The 23,265-nt window shown below is 53.9% G+C and overlaps 1 protein-coding gene across 3 annotated transcripts in view; it reads left to right on the top strand.

The window, feature by feature from the left end:
• Tacc2 (transforming acidic coiled-coil containing protein 2) overlaps positions 1-23,265 on the top strand; it is a 172,808-nt gene that overhangs the window by 128,165 nt on the left and 21,378 nt on the right. For all 3 annotated transcript variants that reach the window (XM_071610844.1, XM_071610843.1, XM_071610842.1), the window contains 5 exons: positions 2,211-2,347; positions 9,523-10,831; positions 14,269-14,329; positions 15,415-15,616; positions 22,254-22,315. In XM_071610844.1, coding sequence (XP_071466945.1) covers positions 2,211-2,347; positions 9,523-10,831; positions 14,269-14,329; positions 15,415-15,616; positions 22,254-22,315 — 1,771 coding nt within the window. The remainder of the gene's footprint in view (positions 1-2,210; positions 2,348-9,522; positions 10,832-14,268; positions 14,330-15,414; positions 15,617-22,253; positions 22,316-23,265) is intronic.

Raw genomic sequence — 23,265 nt, 5'->3', positions numbered from 1 at the left:
TGCAGCTAGACCCCAAGAGCATCCGGCCCTCCCTGTTGCTGTGCTGTTGAGAAAGACCAGGGCTCTTTGTGCTCCAGAGTCACATGTCACCAGTGCCCAGGGATGCAGAAGCTAGGGGGACGGACACTCAGTCCCTCTCCTCTCGTCTCAGCTTGGGTGGAGCGGCACTGGGGCCTCCGGATGCCGGAGAAGCTCATGGCATCTGTGTCTGGTGGTGTGGCTAACTGTTTTGGTGATAATGAAAGAGATTTAGATCTCAAAGATACCAGCGAGGACATTAGGGCTGGGAATTCGGGGGACAGAGGCTGTTCTTCCGTGGAGATGGCTTTTGGCTCCTGGCGGATGTGGTCTCCGGTGGAATGGGCCCGGTGGATGTGGACGGTGGTGAGCAGCAGTCGGGCTCCCGGGCCACCGGCCCTTCGAGGAGGCTCTGGAGACAGGCAAGTTGGCTTCGTGCGTCTTGTCAGTGTTGCCCCGATGCTGGGGGCAGGGTGGGGAAGCCAGTTCCTAGAGTCCACCCGGCCACCAAGGTGATCCAGGCTCTCCTTCCTCTTTGCTGCTGCGTGGTGTGACCTCCTGTGTTCTCATATTTGTAAACAGACTCTGCAGAATCGCACGCGCCTAGATCTGTCACCGTCTCTGTGGGGATGGGTCTTAAATTCTCCTCTTGGACAAAAGCTTAGTCCTTTAATATTAATGTGTGTGTGTTAAAAAGTCAGTTTCCCTCTTGTGTTTGCATGAATTATAAGTATTTACTCATGAAATTCAATACTGTGCTGGCTTCGGCCCAGTGGAGCCCATCAAAAGCAGCTCTGGGGTTTGTTCATCTCTTTGGGTCCCTGGAGGACTTCATGGCTGGTTAGAGGAGTCAAGGTCCTCATGGGGGGTGGATGGGGGTGACCTCTGGCACTATGAGTCTCTCACAAGGGAACTCACCAAATGGCCCCTTTCTGTCCTCCTGGCAGATAGTGGAGGGACTGGTTTGGTTCCTGGTGCTCTCTGGCTGTTGGTCTTTAGAAGATGGTGGCCTGTACCTAGGTCACTGGTCCTCTGACCCGGGAGAGGCCAGCAGTGTGCCTGCCCCACAGTGTTGGCCTACCTGGCTCAGCGGCACGGGTGCAGCCCAGTGTGTCTGTCACAGCGTGTTCCCCGTCACCTGCCCCATTACTGCCTGCCAAGGTCATTCATGCCAATGTGCAGTCCTCAGAGCCCACCCTCTTGGTAGTTAACCGCCTTGTTGCAAATGAACCCATTGGTGTTCAGGGTTATTTATCATATTCTGAGATGGGAACTGGCCCGCGGCTGACGCTTTCACGCTGACCGTCCACGTAGCTGTGGTTGGGCGCCTGTCCACGGGCAGCTGGAGCCAGTGTACTGCTGCCCTCTGGCCCAGGCAGCATGTGGGCCAGTGACCTGGGGAGCCTCATCTTCTGGCTTAAGATGGAGCACATGTGGAAGCAGGTGAGGGAGCAGGGCGGTCTGCTGGGCTGTCTTAGCCCAGGGCAAGGCTTTGGCCATTGGCTGCCCATGTGACAGACAGTAGCTTCTCGGGGCGGACTTTTGGTCCACATCTCCAGGTGGAGAACCTTTCTTGTCCTGCAGGGCCCACAAGAACCGTGTCCACACCCTCGGGCTGTCAGGCAGTGCTTTGTGGCTTGGCCTGGTGCCCGTCCTTGCTGGCTCGCTGGCTTTCACTCACTCAGAGAGGCCCGTTCACTGTCCTGGGTGTGGGGCTCTGGGTTCTGTGAACAAGCATGGCATGTACAGCCCCGTGGAGGACAAAGAGGGCATGATTATTAGCAAGTGAATAAATCTCTGCTGACAGTTTATGAGGGGCGCTGGGAAGGAGGAAGAGGGGCACGGACGCCTAACTCCATGGGGTGGGAATTTAGGTGACAGGAACCACCCTGGTCCAACACGCATACTGCCCTGGGTCTGAATGGACGCCAAGGAGTGGGTACCAGAGTTCCTCTGGAGAGTCTGCTGTGGGCGAATTTCCCCTGAGGTGACAAGTATGTGATCTGAGTAGAGCTGAGTTCAAAGAATAAGGGGTTTGGCCATAATCACGTCATCACTTTCTCACCTCTGTGCCCAGGTGGTTGAATTGAGGGCCCACCTCTAGCTGCCCCTGTGGCTGGTGCTGTGTTGGAGCGCAACGTGCAGAATTGCTGTTGGCCCCGTCTGACCTGTCTCTCTCCTCTCTCCTTCAGGAGTTCTGACTCTGAAGAAGCATTTGAGACCCCGGAGTCAACGACCCCTGTCAAAGCTCCACCAGCCCCACCTCCGCCACCCCCTGAAGTCATCCCAGAGCCTGAGGTCAGCGCACCACCAGCCCCAGAAGAACCAGGTAACGCAGGGCCAGGGCCAGGGCCCCTGGGAGATGGGCGGTGACTCCTGGCAGTGCACACTGGAGGCAGATGCCCACCCCAGCACAGAGGGAGCAAGACCCTCAGACTCGTCACAGCCCGCAGCACTAGGCCTTGACTCTGGGCTGTGTCCTGTGTTTTGCAGGTTGTCGTCAGGGCTGGGGTGAGCGCCTACAGTGGATCCGGCTGGATTGGGCTGGGTGTGCTTTGCACTGGGAGCTTGTTACCCAGAGCCTCAGATGGTGTGCAGCTGGAGCAGCTGGGTCCTGGAACTTCCCAGCAGAATGTTGGCTTCTGCTTTTTGACCCTGTGCCCCTGGGAGAGTGTCAGGCTTTGTCCAGCTGATGTGACTTTGCACTTGTGTTCCAAGCACAGAGCCCCCGTGGGCTGGGGAGTAAGACGAGAGAGAGTCCGCCCATGCTGGCCGCAGCCTCACCACCCTGGGGCTACCTGGTTTTTCTTGCTTCTCCACACTCTCCCTCCCCTGGTGTGAGTGGCAGCACCTTTGGATTCTGTTTAGATGTGGTGATCCCACTGCTCCCGTGGCTGGTGCTGTGTGCTTCCCCCGGTTTCTCCAGTGGGGATAAAGAGACACCCTTCTTAGAAAGCTTAAGAGAGTCCTGGAAGGAGACGCAGCCTGCCTGAAGTGGCCCCACGGGCGGGTCAAGGCCAGGTGGTGCTGTGCTAGGGTCCTGGATGGCTCAGGGTCCCACACTGTAGGACCCACTCTGACCCTCCCCGGGTCCCCGCCCTCCCCGCCTAACAAGCATGGGGAGCTGACTCCCTCCAGACCTCATAAGCCTCCCGCAGCCACCGGAGGTCCACCCCAGCCCCAGTCCTAGCCATCTTCCCCTCCAGCCTGCGGAGGAACTGGGCTGAGGCTGGGACCTGCAGGCTGGTGTGCACAGCCTGGCTCAAGGCAGCCAAGAGGGACGGAGCTGGCAGTGGGCAGAGGGTCAGGGTGAGGCTGGGCCTCCGTTTGTGCTCCTGCCTGGGTCAGGAGTCAGCCGGGCTGTACAATAGAATAATATTTTGACCTTGATGTTGATTTTAGAAAGTAAAAGGTGGAATTGATTTTATCTGCCCTGTAAGTAGGCCAGTGATTGAAAAAGGATAATGCCAGGGCTTTGGCCCTGACAGGTGGGCTGCCCGGGGCAGAGGAAGATGGGAGAGGCCGTTTCCACGAGAGCAGACGCCTTGGCTGGGGTGGGACCCGGTGTTTTCACGTCCCCCGTCTTCAGCATCTCCTCGGCCAGCAGCAGAGTCAGGACAGAGGCTGGGCTCCGAGAGCGGGAGGATGGTATTTATCTGACTGAGGTGGGGAAGACCCAGAGGGCTGCTTGCAGTTCCCAGAGAGTCATTTGCTTCCCTTCCTTTATTTTATGTAATCATGTAAAAATGTATTTTCCCGTACGGTTTTTACAAATTGCCCAGTTTTTGATGATAAGTGACTGAATGACCAACACCTTGTGAACCCTGGGTCAGGCACATGATTAAGGCCCGTGCAGGGCAAGGTCATTCATGACCATGGGCTCGTCTTCTGTTGTCCGATTCCCTGCTTGCTCTCAGGAACAGTTTTCCACTTCTTTTTGTTGCTGTTCTTCCTTGTGCCAAAGCCGAGAACAATTTCCATTCTTAAAAACACACACACGCGCCACACCCACCTCTTCCTTAGGTGGCGGTTATAGGAGTGAACATGATGAGGCTTATGGGAGGGCCCCCGGGGGAAGGGGCTGGGGATGTGGATTGCCACTGAGTCACAGTCCTCGGAGCCTTTGATTACACCCCTGGAGTCGGAGCAGGGAGAATGGAGACTCTCCACCCGTCCTGAGAACTGCAGGGAGGCTGAGGGGAGGATCCTGCGAGGAGCGGAAGGTTAGACTCACCACTGCCCCACGTACCCCCCTGCTTGGGCTGCACAAAGGCCCATTTGATTTGCCGCCCTTGTGAGGACCGCCCCCCAGAAGTGGCATCCCCTCATCCATTCTGCAGACCTGCATGGGGCATTGCAGAGGCGTGAGAAGTGCCTGAGAAGTGCCGTGGGGGGCTGTGGGGGCTGTGGGGGGCCCTAAGGGAAGAGAGGCTTGTCCTGGGAACCATGGGAAAGAATGGGCAGGAGAGGAAGAGCTATTGTTTGGCTTTCCTCTTCAGCGCCTGGAATGTTACCAAAGTTGCCCGAGGAACCTCATGAAATAACAGACCAGACCTTTGGCTGTGGACACAGCGTGGTTTGCCCTTGCCTTTGCCCCTGTCTGGGGTGGGGCAGGACTCCTTGGAGCCCAGCTTCCTTCTCTGTAAATGAGGAGGGCCACCTGCAGGGCCTCTGAGATCCCTTCCCTCTGACCTGGGGGCCCTGTGAATGGAATGCTTGGCTATGGTACAGTGGCTGTGTTATCAGAACTCAGATCTGGCCACTGGGGACACAGTGAAATATCACACGATGCATAACATTTCCCACTTAAGCCTCTGCCTGTGTTGGGCCTGGGCTTGGACTTTTGAGTGTGTCATCTCCCATTCGGGTGAGAGAATTCTCCCTCACGCACGTGACACCCCTTTCCCAGGATGGCTCCTTGCGCTGGAAAGCAGGCTGCTGTCCACGTGGCGCTGTGAGCAGCTGCGCTCAGCCCCTGACCTGCTGCTGGCTCTGCGGAGGTGCTGGGAGCATGGCCACTGTGGTCGCTGATGCCCAGACGGCTGCAGGTGCAGCTCTGTGAGATAGTCCGTGCTGCAAGCTGCAGCCTGGGCCGCGCCAAGGCAGAGGGCAGGGCCCAGGACTGTCAGGGGACAGCAAGTAGACAGACAGCAGGGCGCGTAGCAGGGGGTGGGGGCAGCGAGGAGGGTTCCGTTGAGCATTGTCTTCCACCGGGGACAAAGCTTGTATATTCATTCTTGCTGGGAGATTGCCCAGCCTGGGGAGGGCCCTGTTGGGGTCTCAGAGGTGACTGGAGCCACTCTGCACCCTGAGTGCCTTCAGCTTTCCTCTCTCCCCAAAAAGTGGTGGCCCACGGGGCTCCAGCTGTGGACTGCTGCTGTCATCTTGGCTCAGGAAGGTTCCCAATGCCAGGCCTGGCGGCAGAGTTCCCAGTGGCTTGTGTTTCCACTGTGCCCTCCACAGAGGACCCTGTTCCCTGTGTGTTGTCACTGGAGCAATCCATGTGGGTACTCACCCCGGAGACAGGTGGCCTCCTGGGCCCGGCATCCCAGAAACCAGAGAGGGGAGAGCCCGTCCCAGCCTTGGCAGGGTACAGGGAGCAGCGTCACTGAGGCATGTGCAGGATTTGGGGGGCTGTGCTTGTCATTTCCTGGCACTTGCTGTGCCCTGAAATGAGTACTTAGGTGGCTCCCCCACATTGTCCCCATAAGAATGTCTGGTTTACAGCTGAGGCTTGGAGGGGACAGCAGCATGCCCCAGGTTGGCCTTGCCTTGGTCTGTTCTGGCAGTTGTAATCGCCTCCCAAGGACCTCACCTCCTGATACGGTCACCTTGGGAGTGAGAATTGGTTATGGGGATTTCTGGAGGACGCAGATGTCAGGCTGTAGGGTGCAGCAAGGGGGAGCAGGGCTTTTGAGACCAGGGGCTCCTCAAGCACTCAGGCCCCCCTTGGCTGGCTCCTCTCCTCTTGGCTGTGTCCCATGTGCCCAGGTCTCTGGAACAGGGAGGCTGCTGGGGCCCTGAAGCACAGCCCATCCTGAGGACCCCCATGTTAGGTGGGTGTGGTTGTGTCAGCTGCAGGTGGCGGGTGTTGGCCAGGCAGAGCACTAGTGCCTGGGCCACTTACTGCCCCCTCTCCCCTTCCTGGGAATTCCCTCTCGTTTCCAAGTACACCCACTTTTCCCTTACCTTGTGGGTTACGTGGCCCGGCCCGGAGTCATATTGGAGCCCCAACCCTCAACGTGACTGTATTTGGAGATGGGCCTTTTAGGAGGCACTGAGGTTAAGCGGGTCAGAGGATGGGCCTGGATCCTATAGCACTGGTGGCCCTGTGAGAAGAGAGGAAGGGCCGAGTGAGGACAGTGAGAAGCGCCTTCTTCAAGCTAAGGAGAGGGGCCTCTGGAGAGGCCAAATCCACTGACACCTTGATCTTGGATCTCCAGCCTTCAGAACCGTGAGGAACGAGTTTCTGTTGTTTAAGCCTCGAGTCTGTGATAGTTGCTATGGCAACGTGAGCTGAGTGACAGAGCTGAGAAACCCCAAGTGAGCTTTTTCACGTGATGAGCCTGGATACTAACTTTGTCCTCATACTGAGTCAGAAATGTGGAGTTGCCGGGCATAGGTTTCCAGGGCAGGCTGTGCCCAGGTCTGCACCTGCTACAGGACAGAGGGCATGTTGGTGTGGATGGATGGGCTGGCCTGGGGTCTAGTCCTTCCTCACCTTTACCTGCTTTGCCTACCTCTCAGTGACTGGCAGGTAGGAGGCACCTCGGTGTGTGAAATGAGTGGTCTTCATGCAGATGTGCATGGACATCGAAAAGTCCAGTGGGAACCCAGTGGACACACACTTGCTTTGGAAAGATCAAGGCCTGCACGTGGCAGTGGCCTCTCACATTGCAGGGCTTCCCAGCCCTGTGACGAATGCCATGGAGCAGCTTGCTTGGGGACCACACACCAACAGAGCAGCTCTCAACCAGGGACAGCTTTGCCCCCCAGGGGACGTGTGGCGATGTCTGAACACGTTGCTGATGGTCTCCGCTGGAGTGGGACATGCTGCCGATATCTACTGGGTCGAGGCAAGGGGTGCTGTACAGTGTGCCCAGTGGACACCCGGCCCCCAGGACAGAGATCTGACCAGCCCCAAATACCCATCATGCCCAGGGAAAGCAATGCTAAGCAGGCTCAGGTCTCGGGGCCCACGGTGATTGGATTATGGGGTGTCACTTCCACGTGGGAAGCTGTGTTAAGCAGGAGGAGCTCTTTCTTCTGGGGAAAGCAAATGAGCAGATGGTTAAGCGGCATATCTGCTGATTGCAGCACGATTCAGGGAGAACTCCTGACTTCAGAAGGCTGCGGAGACCGTGCAGCAGTTTAGCAAAGGAAGGTTGGCACGTGGCCTTGCTTGGAGATGACAGGCCCCTTCTCTCTCTCTGTTGGGGCCCATGTGGCTCCCCTGCTCCTCCTCATCCTCTCTGGGCCTCTGCCCTCTGTACCCAGTGTCCAGGGTCCTCCACAGGGCAGGACGACACGGTCACTGCTGATGGGAAGACGGGGTGCTCAAGGACACAAAGTCCCCCAGGAACAAGGAGGGGAGTTCATCTCAGAAAGGAGAGTGGCACCTGTTCTTTTGAGATGAGCAGGAAGCAGTGGGGTCAGGTGATGGTGGAGAAATCATTTGGTGGAAAGAGCTGAGCCAAGGCTCCGGTCAGGTGCTCCGTATTCAGGGTGTGCACTCCTAGCTGGGCTGGGTGAGGAGACAAGAGAAAGCCTGAGGCCCCGACTGGCTCATCATGGATCCAGAAGGTGCTCTCAATCCAGGAGGCATTTGTTGAGTGCAAGACAGAGTGTGACAGTGGACGAGTCGGGTAGAGGAGACGAGCTCCTGCTGGGGAGGCCTGTATGCTAGTCTCCCCTGCCTGATGGGCTCGGTGCAGCTCCAGGAGCGAGCCCTGCTTGTGAGCAAGGTGTGATCCCCACCAGGGACTGCAGGAGTGAGCCCGGACAGCTAAGCCACCGGTGGAAGACACCTGTGCAGGCATTTCCAGACCTGTTTATTGGGGCGATGGGTAGGGCTGCCAGATGGCAAACAAACGTGCAAGGTACCCAGTTAAACTTGAATCTCAGGTGATAAATAATTAGGATGTAGATATCCTCTTCCTAAACCCATATTCATTCATCTGAAGTAAAATTTAGCCAGGCATCCTGTCTTTAGCGGCAGTTTTCCCACGGGGATAGGGACCGGCCACGACAGACGGCTCAGGGTCTGCCTCGTCAGAAGAGACCCCCTGGAGCCTGCCCCTGTGCCCAAAGCAGCCTGTCCTCTGGACTCAGAGGGACACGGTACTGTAAGGGAAGCACACTTGGGCAACACCGCACGTCACACTTGTACCAACTTTTCCTGTCCCTTGTCCTGCATGCTCCCTGTACTGAGCCCTTTACAACATGGGCCCTCTCGTCCAGTGACACGTTTTTAATTTTCTGGAAGACCATTTCCTAGCATCCTTTGATGCTCAGACAGCTGGGAGCCCAGAAATGCATGAGAATGTCCCTGGTGCAAGCAGAGCCCAGAGTAGCCAAGCTGAGGCCAGGGCTGGCCGGATCCCCAGGAGCAGCAGGGCGGAGAGGTCACGGAGCGCCATGTGGCCAACATTTGGTATATCTACAGCATGTTAGGAAGTCAGGAGCCTCCTTGGCCAGCAGTCGACGAGGAGAGAGGGAAACCATGAAGAGAAGAGAATGAACAGATAGTTGGCAAGGCCAAGGACAGGCGGGAGGGATTGCTCAGAGAGGTTCCAGGTGACATCTGGAGGGGCAGGTGGCAAAGGGCAAGCTCAGTCCTGCTTCCATCCCCTGGGGTCCTCCACGTAAAAGCTGTGGCTCTTCCTCACATGGTTCTGAATTGTCAGGAGCAGGATACCCATGAGCTAGCTAACGTGGAAGGCTGACTATGCTGTGCTGCCTGTTCTCCTGTCATGCACCTCTCCCATTGTCCAACCACACTGGCCTCTTGTCCCGTTCCTCCAACAGACCAAGGGTGTTCCCGCCCCCAGGCCCCTGCCGCCAGGGATGCTTCTTCCTCGGACATCCTCCTGGTTGTGAAGGACCTCGGGTCTGGTCTTTGATCAAAGGGACTTTGCCTAATGATCTTACCTAAAATGGTGATCCCTTTCCCTGCCCTGGTTTTCTCCCAGCACACATCACTATCTGACAGTCTGGGTTATTATTTAGTTGTTTCCTCACCATCATCCTCTCGAAGGCTGCAACTTCCAAGAAGGCAAGGATCACATCTACTTTGTCCATTTCCTTTTTGAGTCCTCAGCACGGTGCCTGGTCCCATCCTAATCAGGCACTTGGTAAATGCATTTGAGGAAACTGAGGTTAACCTGCCCAGGGTCTGGCGTTAGTCACCCATGGATGGGGTCTGTCACTCTCTGTCTGGAGGGCAGCCATCTGGCACAAGGTGAGGCATGTTCTCAAGTGACAGCTCTGTCTCCATTTCCCCAGGATGTGGCTCTGAGACGGTCACCGTCCCTGATGGCCCACGCAGCGACTCCGTGGAAGGCAGCCCCTTCCGCCCTCCACACTCCTCCTCTGCCGTCTTCGATGAGGACAAGCCGATAGCCAGCAGCGGGACTTACAACTTAGACTTTGACAGCATCGAGCTGGTGGATAACCTCCAGAGCTTGGAGCCTCGGCCCTCGGACTGTAAGAGCCAAGAGTGCAAGGCCACCGTGCGGAGGAAGTCCACCGAGTCCGTGCCCCCCGCCAAGTCCACGCTGTCCCGCTCCCTGAGCCTGCAGGCCGGTGACTTTGATGGTGCTTCCTGCTCAGGCAGCCCCGAGGCCGCGGCCCTCGCCCCGGACGCAGGCAGCACAGGCTCGTGCAGTGCTTCCAGTACCCTCAAGCGAACTAAAAAACCCAGGCCACCGTCCCTAAAAAAGAAGCAGAGCACCAAGAAGCCCACAGAAACCCCCCCAGTGAAGGAGACCCAGCAGGAGCCAGCGGAGGAGAGTCCGGTCCCCAACGAGGAGTATCTGGCGTCGGAGACGAAGACGGAGCCGGCCGCGGCAGAGGGCTCAGGGTCCCCCTCGTCGGAAGAGACGCCCCCGGAGCCTGCCGCTGCACCCAAAGCCGCCTGTCCTCTGGACCCAGAGTGTGCCGAGGGCGCCAGCCCCTTGGCTTCTGGAGGTGGCAGGGTGCAGAACTCACCTCCTGTTGGGAGGAAAACGTTGCCTCTTACCACGGCCCCCGAGGCCGCGGAGGAGACCCCGTTGGATAGTGGGGGGCAAGAGGACTCCCCGGCCAGAGGGCTGTCAGTGAGGCTGGAGTTTGACTATTCTGAGGACAAGGGTGGTTGGGACAACCAGCAGGAAAACCCCCCTCCTACCAAAAAGATAGGCAAAAAGCCAGTTGCCAAAATGCCCCTAAGGAGGCCAAAGATGAAAAAGACACCCGAGAAACTCGACAACACTCCTGCCTCACCTCCCAGGTCCCCCGCTGAGCCCAATGACATCCCTGTGGCTAAAGGTACCTACACCTTTGATATTGACAAGTGGGATGACCCCAATTTTAACCCCTTTTCTTCCACCTCAAAAATGCAGGAGTCTCCCAAACTGCCCCAACAGTCATATAACTTTGACCCAGACGCCTGTGACGAGTCCATTGATCCCTTTAAGACCTCCTCTAAGACCCCCAGCTCACCTTCTAAATCCCCAGCCTCCTTTGAGATCCCAGCCAGTGCCATCGAAGCCAATGGAATGGATGGGGACGGGCTGAACAAGCCCGCCAAGAAGAAGAAGACGCCCCTAAAGACGTAAGTTCAGGGGTGAAGGTGGTGAGGATCGGAGGCAGGGAGGGGTAGTGCCGTGACCCTTAGTCCTGGGTAACCCTCAGCTGCCCTGACCTCGCCCCGATTGCCACCGTTTTCCCAGGCAGGCAGGATATGTGTTCCCGTTCCTCTCTGAGGCCACTGTGGGGCATTTTCCCCCGCACAGAGCTCTGTGGGGTCAGGAGTCCTGGATCTTTCATGTGAATAAGTCAGTGATCTCAAGCGGCCTCTAGCAGAAGACCTGACCTTCCACTCTAGGGGAGTGTGGGAGGCCCTTCAGAAGGGGGAGCAGTCGCAAGAGACCTGACCACCTCCTTGTTGGTGACCGGGACCCTTTTGCCTGTTGAGCGTGTGTATTGCCTTCTGAGGGAAAGCCAGGAGCTGTGCCCTGTAAAACACTGTTCAGATGCAGAGTATCTGTTTCTTCCTGTCACGAGGCCAGCCCAGAACCCAACACGGTGGTGGACTCCAGGAGGTGGAGGGGGAGTGTACCCTGGGCCGCTCCCTACACCTGACCAGCCAGGCTGTAAGTCCAAAAGAGATCAGAGAAACCTGCAAAGGGCAGGGAGACCCTGCCACCTCCAGGGAGCCTCTAATAATGGAGTCTTGTCCAACGTGGCCGAGTACATGGCCCTGGAGTCCCGTGTGTCTGCGCTCCAGCGTCCATTCCAAGCCCCAGCTCCGGCTTGGCTGGCTACAGGCCATTCTAGGGCTCGGGGCCACATGCAGTGTGGTTGGCTGCTGAGCCTCTGCTGTTGTGCCGGGAGGCATCGTCTGTAATTTATCGAGACTACAGAGACCAGTCTCCCAGGGGTAGTGCAAAAGAACAGGTAGCAGTCCCTCCGGGTCTGCTTGGGATGAGCTAGACAACGTGACCCACTTACCTCCGTTCTGGGCTCCCTCATGCATTGAGCATCTGACCGCTGGGGCTTCCTGAGAAGAGGTTCTGCGTAGCCAGCTTTGGCCTTGTACCACCCCACTGCCTGGTGGAGGCTGGGAGGTCATTCTGGCCAAAGCTGTGGATTTTTCTTAGGTCATCTCTTCCACCAGGCTCTTCCTAGATGAGCCACAGGATCCATGCTGGAATAGGAATCTGAAGTGCTTACTCCAAAGCATGGTCTTTGGAATAGGAGTGAACTTGTAGCCACATTCTCTGACAGCCTGGTTACCTTCCATCCCCAGCCACTTTGTCCTTTGAGCATTGAAGCTAACAGGCCGGGAAGCTGAGCCCACATCTTGTGGTCTCACCCCTGGTGGATGGGGTGTTGGCTTGGAAGCTCCTACCCCAGCGTGACAAAGGTCTCAGGACAGGGCCCTGGGCACGATCCGAACCTAGGGAGGTAGCGGTTCCCCGGGGCCCCTTCGCAAAAAGCTGGCAGAATCTGCAGAGGGTAACGGTGGCATCTAGCCCCCAGGAACAGTTGTCTGCAGATATATCCTTTTGTCAGTTGCTCTGTCTGTCTCTCTCTTCTTTGTCTTCTGGTCTTAGGATGGTTGAAGATGTGATGTCTGTGTGTTCTCTGTTGTAAGTAATTTAATGCAATCCGCCTCTTTCGCCCCCTGTGCTTGCCCCTCCTTTGTTTCTGCTTGCGACCCCTCTTGAGTTCCTCTCCATGCTGCTGCAGATGTGTTTCTGGGGTGGGCCCCGGGAATGACAGGGCCCAGGGCTCCCCGGCAGCAGAGGTTTTTCTGTATCATAGTGATTAGCATAGAGAGACTGCTTGGCTGTGAAATGTGATTATCCAACATATGCCTGCTTGTTGGGAATGGAATTTTCTCTCTCCCTGCATACTGGATGCCTTCATCTGAAACCCATACTTTTTTTTTTTTTTTTAACTCCTCATTTCATTCTTTGATTTAAATTGGGCTGGCAGGCAATGGCTTTCGATAGCACTGCGGCTTTATGCTCACTGTTCACTCAGAGCTTAGGCAGAGACTGTCCCCGCCAATATGCAAAGCATAACTGTTTGGATCATTCCAAATTCAGGCCTCCAGGAGCCCCCTGAAATGTGGGGCCAGCTCAGAGTGAACCCCATAGCTGAAAGCCATCACCAGGCCGCCCTGAGCCATGCCCTGGGTCACTTAGGTCCCCAGCCAGGTATCAGCACGCCTCATCTGCCATCCGTGAGTCAAGCATCAGTGCAACTGACCACCTGTGTGCCTCTGCTGCTCCCCGCCCCACCCCCACCAGGGGGATCCTGTGAGCAGTGTCCAGGGCTCCAAAGCCAATGGCTTCTCCCTGACCTTACAAGCGAAGCTGGCCTGGACCCGAGATCTGGCAGCCCCAGAGTAGAGTGGGGGTCTCTTCGGCTCTTTTTAACATTTCTGAGCGCTATAGCAATTTCAGGATGCAGTTGTATATGCATGAATAAATACATGCTTTGAGCGGTGATTATACTGCTTTTATGGCAAATGCCATAAATGTGTAAGTAACCATTTGTAGTATTTTCCTTCCATTATTAAATGCCATTGTGGGAGCATTTTATTTGTGAGAACATGAGAAAGGAAATTGGGTGACAGATTTTCCTGTCCACCCTGTTAACACAGAAGGCAGGGGAAGGTTATGGAATCTAAGGTGAGAGGCACCCCTTCCCCCACCAAAACCCTTGCTTTGCTGGAATGGTCCGGAGACCAGGAGGCGGGGGTCAGTCTGCAGGGTGGAGAGGGCTTCCACTCTGACCGTGAAATGACCCCTGACTGCCCCCTTGGACCTGATAGTACTTATTTGTGCTCAAAGTGTTCCCATCCTCCTGGGGTCTGCCTCCCTCCTTGACCCTTCCAGATTCTGAGCCTATCCCCCCATAGAAAGGGGAAGGAATGGGAAGAGTCCTGAACCTTGTCTGTCAACCACGGTTAGAAGAAAACATTAAAAATCATCTGACCCCTGGCCCTGCCTTTGCTCCAGAGCACAGGAATCCTTTCAGCTTAAAATCCCCGTGCATGGGAAGGATGCTGCACGTTCTTCCCGAGGATCCAGGGCTTTGTGTCCCTGCGTGGGCCCCTGTGGCTGTTCATTCATTGCTGTGTGGCCTTGCCCATGTGAAAACCGGATCCCGCTCATTGGTGTCCCCGGCCTAGGGCCCCTCCCCCAACCTTAGTTGGCTCAGACATTCCTGGAAGAATCCAGATGAATTAATCTGCTCACCCAAAATTTGCTTTGTAAAATAAGAACATTTAGTTAAATTTAGCTTCATTTTCTGGGTCAGATACTCCAAAATGGCATCTCTTTAAAGAATTGCAGCTTGATGGATCTTTCCCTTGGGGGTAAAAATAATATCTGTTAAGAAGTCACTGAATTATCAGCATGGATGTCATGGGCTGTGCTGGAGTGGGCCAAGGGAGGGTGGCTTCGGCCTGCTCGGAGTTGCTTGGGACGCTCTGTAGCTCTGTTTGTTTGTTGACATTGTCCATTCTGTTTCCAGTGACACATTTAGGGTGAAAAAGTCGCCAAAACGATGTCCTCTCTCTGATCCACCCTCTCAGGTACGATGCTCCTTTGGTCCCCATGACTCGATTGCTCACTGGGGGCTGAGGTGAGGGGCTGTGTTTTTATGGCCCTGATCAACAGAGCTTTCCTTTCTGTTCTTTGTGGGTTTCCAAGACCCTCCTGCCTCCTACATGGAGGGTCCGTCCCGTCCCTTGGTGTCGGTTTTGATCTTGTCATTTTGGCAAAGATCAGAGCGTGTCCCAAGACTAGGAAGAAGTTCAGGAAAAGCGATAGTTGGATTCTGTAGGCGGAACCATTTTGGTCCCTTCTGCCCAGTTAACCTGCTGAGAACTAATGCACCTCTCAAGCCGGGAAGGTCTTTGAGGTCAAGGAATGCAGAGTAAGAAAACGAGACACTGAGGTGTCTGTCAGGCGCACTGAGCTAAGCCCCCAAAGGCAGCGGGGGAAGGAGCCCTACAGATGTGGGGGCTGGCTCCTTCCTCAGCCCCTTCTTCCTTAGTATCCCCCTACCAGAGACCAAGGGAGGTTTGCCTTGCCATTCCCAGTCCCCAAAAAGCGAACCTCCTGACCTTCCACATCCCGATGAGCAAAAGCCCAGTCCTGGTGAGGAGTGGGGCTGCAGGAGGGACCAGAAACCTGGCTTGGGCCTGGGGTCCTGTTGCAACAGCTTAGCTCTCACTTCTGGATTCCCTCACCGCTCTGCTCACCCTCTTTTGCAGAATGGCAGTAAGACCCCCTTTCTGTCCTCCCAGGATTGAGGATTGTTGGGAGATGCTGACGATGTTGCTGTGGCAGCCTAAAGCCCCCTAGGAGCTAACACATCACTGTAGGAATAAAACCCGCAGAGTGGCTCAGATAGCCAGGACACGGCGTCCTGTGTGTGTGTTTTTAAATCCACAGTCATTCCTTGAAGTAAACATCCGAGAGGGAGACTTATAGAAGAAAGAATGCGTTTCCCTGAGGGGTCATTTGGAGCAGAGACCGAGCAGAGAGTGGGGGAGCAGGGGGAGGGACTTGACCAGGACCTGTTCTGGGTAATGGGGCCCCATACTCGAGGACAGGCACAGTTATAGAGCAAGACAATGAATGAGAGAAGAGACTGCTTCGCTTTTCCTTGCAGGACCCTACTCCAGCTGCGACACCAGAGACACCACCAGTGATCTCCGCGGTGGTCCACGCAACAGATGAGGAGAAGCTGGCGGTCACCAATCAGAAGTGGACATGCATGACGGTGGACTTGGAGGCTGACAAACAGGACTTCCCACAACCCTCGGACCTGTCTACCTTTGTAAACGAGACCAAATTCAATTCGCCCACAGAGGGTAAGCAACTCAGTGGCCAGCCGGACCCCCACCCTGCCTTGGAGAATACTGCCTCTAGGGAGCAAAGGGCCAGGAAAGTCACTTCTCAACCAGGTAACCGTTACTACTACTACCGTTGTGACCGCCTGCAGGCTCCTATGCACTCAAAGCTAAGGCTGTGTTTTAAAACTTGATACCAGCTGTCCCCTGACCCCACAGTGCCTGCTGAGAACCAGCCTGCTGCCTCTTAATCCAAGTCCTGAGAGCCTACCGAGCTTGCTTTCTTGCCTTTGTGACTTATGTCCCTTCTGTGATTTTGAAAAGCATTAGTCACAGCAAACCTTCAGTGTTGGTCGACCCACTTTGGGGTCTCTTGGTGCCATTATTGTTCATACCTACAGGATGGTCAGACAGTGTGGCCACACTTTTTAATCAAGCCCCAAGCCACAGGTTCACGCCAGCCTTGCTCATGAGTGCTTGGCTCCTGTGAAGTGTCCCCAGGCTCTGATCTCAGTATCATCCTGTGTGTGCAGTTTGTCTAATTCTTTGACTTGAAAACTCACATATCTTAAGTAAGCCCAGGCGGGCTGGGTGCAGACCGCACAGGTTGACTTCCGTACTTTCTTTCTTAGGACAGCCAGTGAGAGAGCCCTTCTCAGGAAGGAGGAGTCCACTTTCCCTGGCCAACGTCCTCAGTGTCCCCAGACCTCACATCCCTTTCCTCCTGTGACCTCCTCTGTGAGGCTGGCAAACCTAGTCATGGTCAGCATTTCAGTTCTGGCTTTTGTGATGGTTTTGAGTTTTGTTTTCCAAGATCTTGATTTCTGGTAACTTCTAAGCCCAGTGCGTTACTACAAAGAGGATCATACAGGAAAGCCCGACTCCATTTCTTTGCTGCTGTTAAGGAACCGAGAGCTCCACTAAACAGCCTCCTCCTTGCCCATCTGGGTGGGGCAGTGACGGAGGAGCAGGGGGTTCTCACTGTAACTCGGGATGCTTCTCTGGAGGCTTCTCTGTGGTCTGACCGCTCTCTGTGGGTTGCTTGGTGCCTGTGAGGTCTCCAGACGCTACCAGCGTGTGTTTGTGCTGAGGTCTAGTTTGTAATGGAATTGAGGGTGCTCATCCTCTCACCCCACAGAGCTGCCATTCTCTGTTTGACAGTGGAAAGATGATCCAAATTATATGTATTTGGACTTTCTGGCCTTATTTTCTGCCAAGTAGAGCCTTTTGGTTAGCCGTTGCGTTGGCCCTCGGCTTGTGGTGCAGGAAGCTTCTAAGTGACCCTCTGTTCAGACATGACACCACAGGCCCTGGGGCCTGGCCTCAGCCTCCTTGTAGCTTGGTAGTGCTCTGCATCCACTCCTGAGCCACGAGCCTCACCTGAATGCGATCACCTCCCTGGGACGCCCTCACGCAGTGGCGCCTGCTGTGGCTGCCACCCCTTCCTTGCTTCCCACCCCTGTCTGTCTCAGCCTTTCCCCAGATGTCCCCTCCCTGCTCCACTTGCCTTTAATGCTTGGTCCCTGGGGCACTTACCCAAAGGGAAGATGCATGTGGGTTTCTCTCTTCTCCACTTGTCTCTGTTTCCTGAAGGCAGGAACTCTGTCTGGGGAACTCTGACTGGGGTTTCTCCTTGTCCCCATAGCACCCTGAACTAAAGGGGCCAAAGGTGGGTTAGAGATAAAGGAAATACGGGGCTCGGCAGGTGGACAGCCTGGTGTTAGCTGTTGATTTGATCTTTGCAATGGGCATTGCCAGCATGAGTGTAGGGGACCCCAGGGGCGAGGTTTGTGTCCCAGGACCTGCAGGGACATTTGGGCATGAGCATTGGACTTGCCATTGTGAGAGCACCTGTGGTTTCCTGCTGGCTCATGGCTCTTAAGCTGGACAAGAAACTTCTAAATTCTGGGGAGGAAAAAAACCACATTTAGAAACCACCCTGGGCTTGGCATTGTGGATAAGAATAAACAGCCTGTGATCTCTGGTATGTTCAGTTTTACCATCAGAAACCAAATACATGCACTTTTTTTCTTAGAAAATGTAAAAATCCTAATAATGCTTCTAAAGTTAAGAGGTGGCTCATTCAGTGGTAACATCTGCTTGTTCATCTGACATGGTGAACACACAACTCACTAGCTCAGTGACTTGACGATTCTTTGTGCAAAAATTCAGCAAGTAGGTAAATATGTAAATTCAAAACAAAACTCTGCCCAACATGTCTCCTTAGAAAACAATTAAAAGGACTTGGCAGGTCACACCTGTGATTTTAGCTGGTGGGTGATTGAAAGACCATTGCCAACATGAGAACTTAAAGGGGCAGTTTCAGGAGGTGCTGGCCCTGCGTCCTCCTCTGTAATACACCGTGGCTCCCTCTGCATCTGGCTGTGGAAAGTGGATGCAGAGCCCTCTTACAGGATCAGCCCTCCTGGCACTTTAATAAGGTCAAGTTCAGCAGTGCCAGACTCATAACCTGGCACTGCAGATGTGTTTCAGAGTAGAGCAATGCAGGGCTGCAGCTGTGATCTGAGACTTTCTTAAACAGAAGGTGCCAACCACTGGAAAATGAAATGTTGGGTTAGAAGTAATAATTACTATTTGAACAAATATTCAAATCCCAAGACTTTGGTCTTAGTGTAATTCTGTACCAGTTCCATAGGGGAGACCATCACTGGCTCAGCGTGTACTGTGTCTTTTGCATGTGCGATTTCATTTCCTCCTCCCCACTCCATGGGGAATTTCTGCAGTTCCCCACTTTAAGAACTGTTAAGGCACTTGCCTGGTGTCTCGGCTGATGCAGGGAGAACAGGGTCTGCCCGACTTCCCGGCGGTGCTGCTGCTGCTGTGGCATGGACCATACTTCCTGCCTTCCCTGCAGAAGGAGGGTGTGGACTAACTGTGCTTCCTACCGGGTGACAAGAGCAGTGGTGAAAAGCTTCAGGTGTCTCCGTGGATACTAGTTTAGAACAATGCCCGGGCGCTTGCAGTGCCACGAGGGAGCTGCAAAACATCACCTCACTGTGGCGACTCTGATAATCTCCCGCTGATTAATGACTTGGATTGACAGTTACAAATGTTCGCCCTCAATGACTGCCTTGCTTGCACAGTCTTTTCAAGCTTGCTGCCATGGGAGCACACCTAATCCATGTGGTCCCCGGGGAGAACAAGCTCACCTGCTTTTAGTCTAGGACAGTAGAGTACATTCACAAGTCCAGGTGGCCCTTTGGTGGTCACCCAGTTTCCTTGTCCCCTTGACACAGCTGCATCAGCCCCTCCTTCCCACATCCAGTAGAGGGAAGGCGTCCTTCTTAACCACCTGAGCTGTGGGTGTTACAGGTGTGCGTCACTGTGCCTGGCTCTAATCTGATTTTAATGGTGGGCTCCTTCAGTCTCTCCTACTGATGTTTAGAAGAGAAATGATGAGGAAATTGGGAGCAGCTGCCTCCTCCCTCTCCCAAGGGCTCTCTTCTTTTCCCCTGAACACAATATCATTTGTGTTAAAAGTTGCAGAATTCTGGCAGTGAGCAGTAATAATGCATCAGATCACGATCCCTTACACCCGTGTTACCTGTTGCAGGGCTTTTGTCTCACACATTTCATCTTAGCCAGCACAACGTGGCACTTTGAGCTCCATTTGAGGGTCAAGTCGATACGCATGGAGCAATTAGGTGAACTGACTTCCTCAGTCCTGGGAGCAAAGCTCCTTCTGTCTGCTGCCCAGGGCTCTTCCCAGTCTTCTAGCAAAGCTCTGGCAATTGGAGTCAGAAAAAAAGAGCAGTCAAGTCCTGTCTGTGTGCCATGTCCCAGTATACAGTGATTACCAGAAGCAGCCCTTGGACAGGAGAGGCCCTTCAGAACACTTTGGGCCTCTGCAGCCTGAGGCAGCCCCATGCTTCAGCAACTGGGCTTAGCCTGGAGCTGCTGAGAGGATGCACACTTGGGGCCATTGGTGTAACCCCTCCTGGCCTGTCACCTGCATGTGGCCTGGTGCCGAAAGGGGGCTGCAATTGGACAGGGCCTCACCCCCATGCCTACCCTGTGAGGTAAAGCAGATGAGTGAGGTTTCTATAGCCAATTTCATTAAGATGTTTCCACAAAATACATCAACCCGTACTGTCACATGCTGCCTCTAAAGAGGTGAATGGGGACGCTGGCTGTGGGAAGGGGAACCCTCTTGGCAGGTAGAGGGGAGGCAGGTAAGTGAGCTTGGTGACCCAAAATGTAGCCAGACTCGGAGGCCAGGGAGTGAGCATAGTGTCCAGGTGGGATGCCCTGAGGAGAGCTGGTGTGGTCACTTGTTAGAGGCCACAGGCTCATGGTGTCCCTTGCTTGTTGAGAGCACCATGGGTGCTCCGTGACATGATGCAGGGCCCTTGCTATTGTTACCGCTGTTTATACCAGAGAAGCTCGCCCAGGCAAGTGTAGAGTGGAAAGTAGAAGCTTTATTAAAGGACAGCAGAAAGGACTTCTCCCTAAGGAAGAAGGGGACCCAAAAGGTGGAATCCATGGAAGGGCGAGGTCTTCCCTTTTTTATAGCTAAGGTCTTCTTTCAGCTTTCCCGTCTTGCAGTGTTGGAATGTAGGTGGGAAGGCCCAAAAGGTGGGAAACAGGTGGGCTGAAGGAGTAATCTGGGCAGGAAGTGCCTGGGGCGGTTTTGGGGTTGCTTCTGATTAGCATCTCCCTGTTTGCTGGAAGCTGCTTCATTAACATTTCTTTAGAAAGGGCTCTGGGCCTTGGGAACATTAACATTGCAATTTCCCCAAGTGCTGCTCTGCTTTCCGGGGCTTCATTCTCGATTTTACTCGATATTAGACCCGATTTACCTAACTACACTAATTTCCTATCTTTAAATCTGGCTTCAAGCCCACAAGCAAGTGTGTCCACCAGAATGACGTTATCTCCACCAGGAGATGGAGATTCTGTCCACAGGCTGAGGTTCTTGAGTTCATTCAGCTAAAACCACAAAGGGCTGTAGGTTTTAAGAAAGTCTCCAGGATAATCCTATCTTTTTAAAATTTTTTTATTTTTATTTTTTAGTTGTAGTTGGACACAATACCTTTATTTTATTTATTTTTATGTGGTGCTGAGGATCGAACCCAGGGCCTCGCACTTGCTAGGCGACCACTGAGCCACAACCCCATCCCCAAGGATAATCCCATCTTAAAGCACATATTAAAGAATCACTGTTTCAGTGACGCCGTTAGCCATATGCAGAGGTAAAGGAGCTTTACACCAGAACTGCTACATATATTTACTTTTATCTTAAAAAATGAGACCTGTGTTAGTCAACTGTGGCCAGCAATCACTGTGGCCAACATACCTAGTACAGGCAACTTAAAGGAGGAGAAGTTTCTTTTGGCTCATGGTGTCGGAGGTGTGAGTCCACAGTCAGTTGGCTCATTGCTCCAGGCCTGAGTTAAGGCTTAGCACTACGGAGGAAGAAAGTCCATGGCAGCCAGGAAGCAGAGAAAGAAAGAAGGAGGAAGAGGCCTTGGATGGATGTAGTCCACCCTAGTGACCTACTTCCTCTAAGAACACTCCACCTGCCAATAGCTACCACCCAATAGTCCATTGAAATCATTAACCCATCAAGTGGATTAATCCCCTGTTGGAGTCTGAGCCCTCCTAATCCAATTATTTCCCTAAAGCCCAGTCTCTTGGTACCTCTGCAGTGGGAACCAAGCCTTCAACCTGTCAGCCTTTGGGGGACATTCTAGATCCAGCTACAACAGGCCTTAAGCTTTATGGATTGCCACTGGTGCTTAATATAGTGAGGTCCATGTCACATTGTGGTTTTCTTTTCAAGTAAAGAGACACCCGATAGGTAGCTCCAGGTTGTGGTTTCTGCAAGAACAGGGTTCCTTTTAGGTCATCCACTGTCATACCTGCCGTGCCCCAGGCAGTGCAGGGCACACAGTAGTGCTGGGCAGGGCGTTTAGTTAAGCAGCAGGACTGAGTTTCCACGAGGACCCTCCTAGGTACCTTAGGCAGGCTGTGGGGTTTCTAGTCTCCAGTAATTGTCTGCAATTTTATTTGCAGCTCAAAGCCACCAGTTGAAATAAGTCACTTCTCCACCTAATTGGGCTTCAGTCGTCTTTGTATTTGAAAATCTGGTTTGGACCTGCCCTGTAGACACTGTAGAACTTGGGAAACACTCCACCGACTTGGGAAATTTCCCTTGTAGGCCACACTGGAGGAACAATGATATCTGTCCTTCCCTTGCTCTAGAGTGGAGCTGGGGTTGGGTCCACAGAGGACAGGTACAGGTTTAGTTCCAAGATGTCATTAGGACATGTCGTTACCTGTGCTGCACGTGAGAGTTACAGAGAAAACCATCACCCCAAATGCACATGCTCTCTCATCTAAAAACTCAGGGCACAGTGTTCAGATCTGCCCAAAGCTAAAAACCTGTGCCTGGTCACACCATTTCAGTTCCTTGGGGGTTCCCTCAGATTCCCTAATGGAGAAAATCCCTGCCAGCAAGAAGAACACTGATTTCTGCCAGCAGCTGAGCTGCGCCTCCCTGTTGGCTGTATCAGTAGTCTCTGGTCATTGGGCATTGCCAAAATCAGGCAGGGTCTTGTTCCATGCCCCACCCTGGCTGGCCTAGTTCTTTCCAGTCATGTCTGAAGCACTGATCCACTTTGTGTTTCTTTTGCAGAGTTGGGTTACAGAAACTCCTATGAAATCGAATATATGGAAAAACTTGGCTCCTCCTTACCCGTAAGTTCTTCCTCACTGCCCTTTGTTGGGGACATGCAGGCCGAGACCTCTCCTGGGCAGAGTGTCTCTGGAGCTCAGAACCCAAGTGGGGCCCCCTGTGTCCCAGCATTCTGGGGGCACGCTGCTGGTGAAGGTGGGCAAAGTGCCCTAAGCGGTTTTCTACAAATTACAGTTGGCCCTCCCTATCCATGGGTCATATCAGCTGTAGATCAAAAAATGCTCTTTAAAAACAGTAGGCTGGGGATGTAGCTCAGTGGTAGAGCACTTGCCTGGCATGCATGAGGCCCTTGGTTCACCCCCAGCACCATCAAAAACAAAAACACCCAAATGCAACTGTTTTGAACAAATATAGACTCATTTTCTTGTCATTAGTCCTTAAATAATACAGTATAATAATTTCTTTTATAAGTAATCTAGGGCTGATTTAAAATATATGGGAATATGTGGTGGCTATATGCAAATACCATGCCATTTTATATAAAAGACTTGGGTATCCAAGGGGCTCTTGAACAAATCCCCAGTGGATATTGAGGGACAATGGTAAGTAACCCTCCTTTTTATTTTAAGAGGCTATAAGGCCCCCTCCCCCTTTTCACTTTGACTGGTTGTGGTCGGCCGCTGTCTTCCCGGCTTAAGTGTTGGTTCTACCCGTGGCCTCTTTCCTTGCTGTTGGCCAGCCATGTCCTCAGAGCCCCAGCGTGTGCGGGAGGGCTCGCTACAGCCCTGGATGGCCCTGGACGGTTGCTCTTATCTGTTCTTCCCATGCGTCCTTCACAGATGCTGGGGTTACTGCTTCTAAACTGCAGCGGACCAGAAGGTCAGGCAGGAAACGTCAGGACACAGAGGGAAGTCACGGCTCCCTGAGGATGGCGCATCATGGGCTTTGTTGTGATCTCTTGATGCATTGCTCAGAGAGTGGCCGCTTCCCCCTGAGACCACAGCTGTGTCCC

This window comes from Marmota flaviventris, chromosome 4 (assembly GCF_047511675.1).
Source record: "Marmota flaviventris isolate mMarFla1 chromosome 4, mMarFla1.hap1, whole genome shotgun sequence".
Taxonomy (NCBI): domain Eukaryota; kingdom Metazoa; phylum Chordata; class Mammalia; order Rodentia; family Sciuridae; genus Marmota; species Marmota flaviventris.
The sequence above is the reverse complement of the archived record's forward strand: the minus strand, read 5'-3'. Positions and strand labels throughout refer to the sequence as shown.